A 5,284-nucleotide genomic window follows, 5' to 3' on the forward strand; every position below is an offset into this window, starting at 1 on the left:
TTGTGCATCTGTGCCAGAGGCCATTTGGAGGGAGCCCTTGGATCACAGTGGGTTCCTGCCTTCTTCTTTTTCTTTGAGATCAGTGGGTTCCATGGGTGGTGCCTTAGACTCCAGGCTTCTCTGCACTGGGGGACAGGACGGGAACAGCTGGGCTGGAGGATGATTTACTCTGAACTTGTCCTCTCCCCACTCCCTTCTCTTTGCAGACCCAGATTGAGAACCCACAGACACGACCACAATGGGCAGCAAAACCTTGCCCGCACCAGTGCCCATCCACCCCTCCCTGCAGCTCACCAACTACTCCTTTCTCCAGGCGGTAAACGGCCTGCCCACAGTGCCCTCGGACCACCTGCCCAACCTGTACGGCTTCAGCGCGCTGCACGCTGTGCACCTGCACCAGTGGACGCTGGGCTACCCGGCCATGCACTTGCCGCGCTCCTCTTTTTCCAAAGTGCCAGGAGCCGTGTCCAACCTGGTGGACGCACGCTTCCAGCTGCCAGCCTTTCCCTGGTTCCCCCACGTCATCCAGCCCAAGCCGGAGATCACCGCTGGAGGCGGCGGCCCCGTGGCGCTCAAGACCAAGCCCCGCTTTGATTTTGCCAACCTAGCCTTGGCTGCCACGCAAGAAGATCCGTCCAAGCTTGGCCATGGGGAGGGTCCCGGCTCCCCCGCTGGTGGGCTGGGCGCCCTCCTGGATGTGACCAAGCTGTCCCCAGAAAAGAAGCCCACAAGAGGACGCCTGCCCTCCAAGACCAAGAAGGAGTTTGTCTGCAAGTTCTGTGGCCGCCACTTCACCAAGTCCTACAACCTCCTTATCCATGAGCGGACGCACACAGACGAGAGGCCCTACACCTGTGACATCTGCCACAAAGCCTTCCGGAGGCAAGACCACCTCAGAGACCACAGGTGCGGCACCGTGGGTGGCCCCAGCCCCAGAATAGAGCTGCCTGTCCCTCTGTCCTCACCATCCTCCTCCCTAACGAGGAGGTTCTGGAGACACCCCAACCCCCAGGGGCTCCCCAGCTTTTGGGAATTCCCTAAAATAGCGAAGGAAGCCAGGGATCAGTTTTCGGAGCAGCATGGGGGGAGAGAACAGGGGATAAATAGGACGGGAGATTAAGTCAGGTCTCCCTGAGTTCCAGACAAGGACAAGAATGCAGGACTTCCTACCCCTCTCTCCATCCTCAATGCTGTCCAGTGCGAGTCCCTGCTACAGTGGAGAGTGACACTCCATGCATGTGACAACTCAGCACTTGGGATGGGCAAGGAGTGTGACTGACAGACTAACTTTTACGTTTTGTTTAATTTCTATTTTAATAACCACATGTGCCTGGTGGGTCCCCTCTGGGACAGTGAAGCTCCGGCAAGTTGTCCTACCCCAGGTCCCCTCACTCACCTTCAGTGCTGACCCCCGCCTTATAAGGAGGGCATGCGGGTGTTCTCTCCCACCTCCCTGCTCCATCCGCAAACAGCCTTTTGCCAGCTCCACTCTAGGTACCCCGCACCCCCCCCCCCCCCCCCCCCCCCCCCCCGCCCTTCTTTTGAGGGCAAGCACCTCACCGTTGGGGGAGGGGATCTTGGGCAACTGTTTCTAACATCGCATCATGTTGCAAGGATTGGTTAATTCCCTGTCTGTTTGTGTCCTCAGATATATTCACTCCAAAGAAAAGCCTTTCAAGTGTCAAGAGTGCGGGAAGGGCTTCTGCCAGTCCAGGACTCTCGCTGTCCACAAGACGCTGCACTCACAGGTGAAGGAGCTCAAAACCTCCAAGATCAAATGCTAAACAGAGCCTCCTGCTCACCAGGGCGCTGCCGCCCGCCGCTGCCCCCGCCTCCAGAGGGACCAGAAGCCGGGAGGCGACTCTAGCGGACCTTCCCGGGCCCAAATCACAGTCCCTTGGGTCCCTGCCGCTTGCAGAACTACAGAGCCCCGCCCGGGGGCCATGACCGGCAGCCAGGGCGGCTCCCCCAGGACGCGGCTAAACTCTTGGCCAAAAAGGCGGTACTCACGTGGCGGAAGGGAAACTCCATTTAAAAATATATATATAAGAACGAAAGCTCCGCGGAGCCGCAGCGGCGCCTCTCCCAGAAGTATTACTTTTTCTATTGTTATTTTATACGTTTTCTTTATTATTTTTTTTCTTTGACCATATAAGCTTGTAACTCTGACTGCGGAGAAAGAGGGGAGAGGAACAGAAGTTCTGCGCGCTCGCAGCTTCCAGACCCCCCTCCCGCCCCATCCCCACCCGGGAGCCTGCAAAAGTGTAATCCGTGTATCTGCTTCAGCCGCCCGGCCCGTCCGGCCCGGCCCGGCCTGGCCTCGGGGCTCGCAGCGCCCACTCCCCGCCCCGGCCGCGCTGCGCAGGGGCCGCGGCTCCGGGACTGGCCGGCTGCGCAGGGGCCGCGGCTCCGGGACTGGCCGGCTGCGCAGGGGCCGCGGGCCGTGCGCCGGAGGGGCCTGGCCCCAGGCTGCCCCCGCTGGGCCGCCGGCCTCCGAGGAGCGAGCCGCCGGCTAGGGTTAGGGCGTTGTATTGCGATTGGCACTTTATGCTGACCATCGGTAACGGACATTTATCACTGGAGTTTTTAAAAATATGAAATAAACGGTTATTTTACAGGCAGTGCGGGATGGATCCTTTCCCTCCAAACGCAGGGAACTGGGCGGCGCCTGGCTTTGAGAGGAGCCTGTGCCACGGCCCTGACCTCGGTGGTGTTATCGGGGTGACAGGGAGGGGATGGGTTGGGAAATCCCCTCTGCCCCTTGCCTGTCTACCTCGAACCCCTGCCCATATTTATTTCCTTCCTCTTCCCTCTACCTCGGTTTTATTTTATTTTTTAAAAAAATATATTTTATTGATTTTTTACAGGGAGGAAGGGAGAGGGATAGAGAGTTAGAAACATCGATCAGCTGCCTCCTACACACTCCCCACTGGGGATGTGCCCGAAACCAAGGTACATGCCCTTGACCGGAATCGAACCCGGGACCCTTAAGTCCGCAGGCCGATGCTCTATCTATCCACTGAGCCAAACTGATTAGGGCTCCACCTCGGTTTTAGCGTCTCGGTCTCCCCACTCCCTGTCTCCAAAGGGCTTTGAGTTTACCAAGCAGCCAAGGCGGTGGCCAGTATACTGTCCTGGAGAAGCCCCAACAGCTCGGGCGCCCGGTCGCTTAGGGTTCACTAAGGGAACAACAGCAGGTCACCCCCTCCCCAAGCAAAACGCCCCGCCCCGCCCCCTAGCCCATGGCTCCTGCTTTGCGGTGGGAAGGACGCATCCATAGAGACAGCTTCCTCTCCCCCAAACCCAGCTGCAAATTCATAACCACGGCTGCCTCCCCAAAGACCCAAACCTACTCCCTGCCCGCTTAGGGTTCCCCAGACAGAACGCCGCGAAGATTCCCTGCAGTTTTCCAGCCTCGTCGGGAATGGCGGGGGCGGGCGCCCTGGGAGGCCCGGGAAGTGCAGGAGAAATCTGAGTCCTCGCTCCACCAGTGGAACTTTCCCCGGGGCATCCAGTTTTCCCACAATTAAAGTCCAGGCCGCCGGGGGCTCCCCTGCTGGGGCGAGGCGGGGCTCCCCCAGCTCCTGCGCCCTGACCGCGGGCGGCGCAGGCGGGGGGCGCCCGCGGCTTTCCCAGGCCGAGCGCAGCCTCCCGGGCTACTGTGATCCGCGCTCAGCGGCCAAGATGCGGCGGGGTCAAGCTTCCCAATAATAAGAACCCCAAATCCCAGCCTTGGGCGGGGCCGGCGGCCTAAGGAAACGGGCCGGGGCTGACGGAGTTAAAATGCTCGAGCCTTTCACTTACCTCCCCCCCCCCCCGCCCCCAACTCTGGGATTGCCTCTGGGCCCAGCGTTGGAGTGAACTCCGCCGTTCGGGGACCTGGCTTGTTCCTGCGGCCGCAGCCCCGCCAGCTCAGAGGAGCCCTGCCCTCCGCGTTTGGAGCCGCACTGCCCCCTGCTGGACAAGCCTGGCGGGGCGGCCCGGACTCGCGGCACCTCACTGTGTCCCGCCCACAACCCAGGGTGACTCGCCGCCCTCGGCTCCTTATGGCCACTCCTGCAGGTCAAAACCTTCTTGACTGGTCCCAGGGCCCCCTGCGAAGGGGGGACAGGGCGCTTCGGGGTCTGGACCAGCCTGTAGGAGCTTGGCTAGTCGGACAGGATCCCAATTCCTCTCCCACTCGGTCCTTAAGGACGCGTCCCAGGCGAGAAGGGAAACCAGGTCCCAGAGAACTGTGGCCTCTGGGTGCATGGAGGGGTTTAGTCAGTGGGTTTGGGTTTCGACCCTTGGGCCCAGCCAGCGCAGGCAGTGGGTGGTCTGCCCTTGGCCACGCTTGTGATAAAGCTGATGGCAGGAGCCACCTCAGTTCCTTAACTAATCCTGTGAGGTTGGGGGAGGGACATGATTGTTTCAAGACATCAAGAGTGGGAGGGCGCGCGCGCGCGCGCACACACACACACACACACAGCTGCGATGGATGCAGAGCTTTGGGAACTTCTGAGGATCTGAGAGAGAGCCCCACCCACCCCTTGGCTCTTTCTGGAGTTTCCATCTTTCCCAGGGATTGACCACCGCTGCTGCCCACTCCTCCCCCACACCCCTCCACCTCCCATCCCGGGGGACACAGGCCTCTGCGGTTAGTCCGGTCTCAAGGACTTCCTAAAGGCTGTGAAATGGGGAGGCACCAGGAACCCCCACCCTTCCGACCCCAGGCCCTGCCAGTGTGCATCGTTGGAAGAAGGGGTTCCCAGCGCCGAGTGTTGGGGGGGGGGGGCGGTGGCGAGCGGGGCAGGGTGCTGCTCAGAGATCTCCAGCCACTCCCAGCACCTCTGCCTGGGCTCGCTCCCCCCATGATTGCTATCCTGCTGGTGGCCTCGGAAGCCACTTTCCAGCCTAGTTCTCCGCCGTCTCTACTCCTGACAGCGATTACATAGATTGTGCAGAAATGGCATCTGCGAGTGGAAGGGGCAGGCGAGGCTGTGGGCCATCAGACCCCACACAGGCTGCGATTCCCGGTGACCTGGGTGGGGCATTTTGCCGCTTGTACTCGTTGTGGGTCGCACGAAAAAAGCAATGAGGGGATCAAAACTGTTGGGTGGCTTTCTTGCCTGTCCACTCTGTAGGCGATAACTCCACCCCCCCCCCCGCCCCCAGTCCCATTCCACCGCCTCCCGCCCCTGCCTCCACAGTCTCCGCGCGGGTTTTCGGGATGGAAGGAGGTCACTGGCTCTGGACCGCCGGAGTTCAGCTGGGGTCCTTGCCCAAATGCTAGGCCTGCGGTTCC

At 60.8% G+C, this 5,284-nt stretch overlaps 1 protein-coding gene across 1 annotated transcript; it reads left to right on the plus strand.

Moving 5' to 3' along the window:
- Nucleotides 1-209: 209 nt before the first annotated feature.
- On the plus strand, nt 210-1,916 carry OSR1 (odd-skipped related transcription factor 1). Its single transcript, XM_036335272.1, has 2 exons — nt 210-906; nt 1,649-1,916. Exons 1-2 carry the CDS (start codon nt 239-241, stop codon nt 1,782-1,784), a joined length of 804 nt encoding a protein of 267 aa, XP_036191165.1. The 5' UTR covers nt 210-238; the 3' UTR covers nt 1,785-1,916.
- Nucleotides 1,917-5,284: the final 3,368 nt, after the last annotated feature.

Source organism: Myotis myotis, unplaced genomic scaffold, assembly GCF_014108235.1.
Source record: "Myotis myotis isolate mMyoMyo1 unplaced genomic scaffold, mMyoMyo1.p scaffold_m19_p_14, whole genome shotgun sequence".
NCBI lineage: Eukaryota > Metazoa > Chordata > Mammalia > Chiroptera > Vespertilionidae > Myotis > Myotis myotis.

What these genes read in the sequence shown, in the direction of transcription:
- OSR1 (XM_036335272.1), top strand. Translation starts at nt 239, where the DNA reads ATGGGCAGCAAAACCTTGCCCGCACCAGTGCCCATCCACCCCTCCCTG. An exon ending in GACCACCTCAGAGACCACAG is followed by an intron (nt 907 to 1,648) that starts GTGCGGCACCGT and finishes TTGTGTCCTCAG; the next exon opens with ATATATTCACTCCAAAGAAA.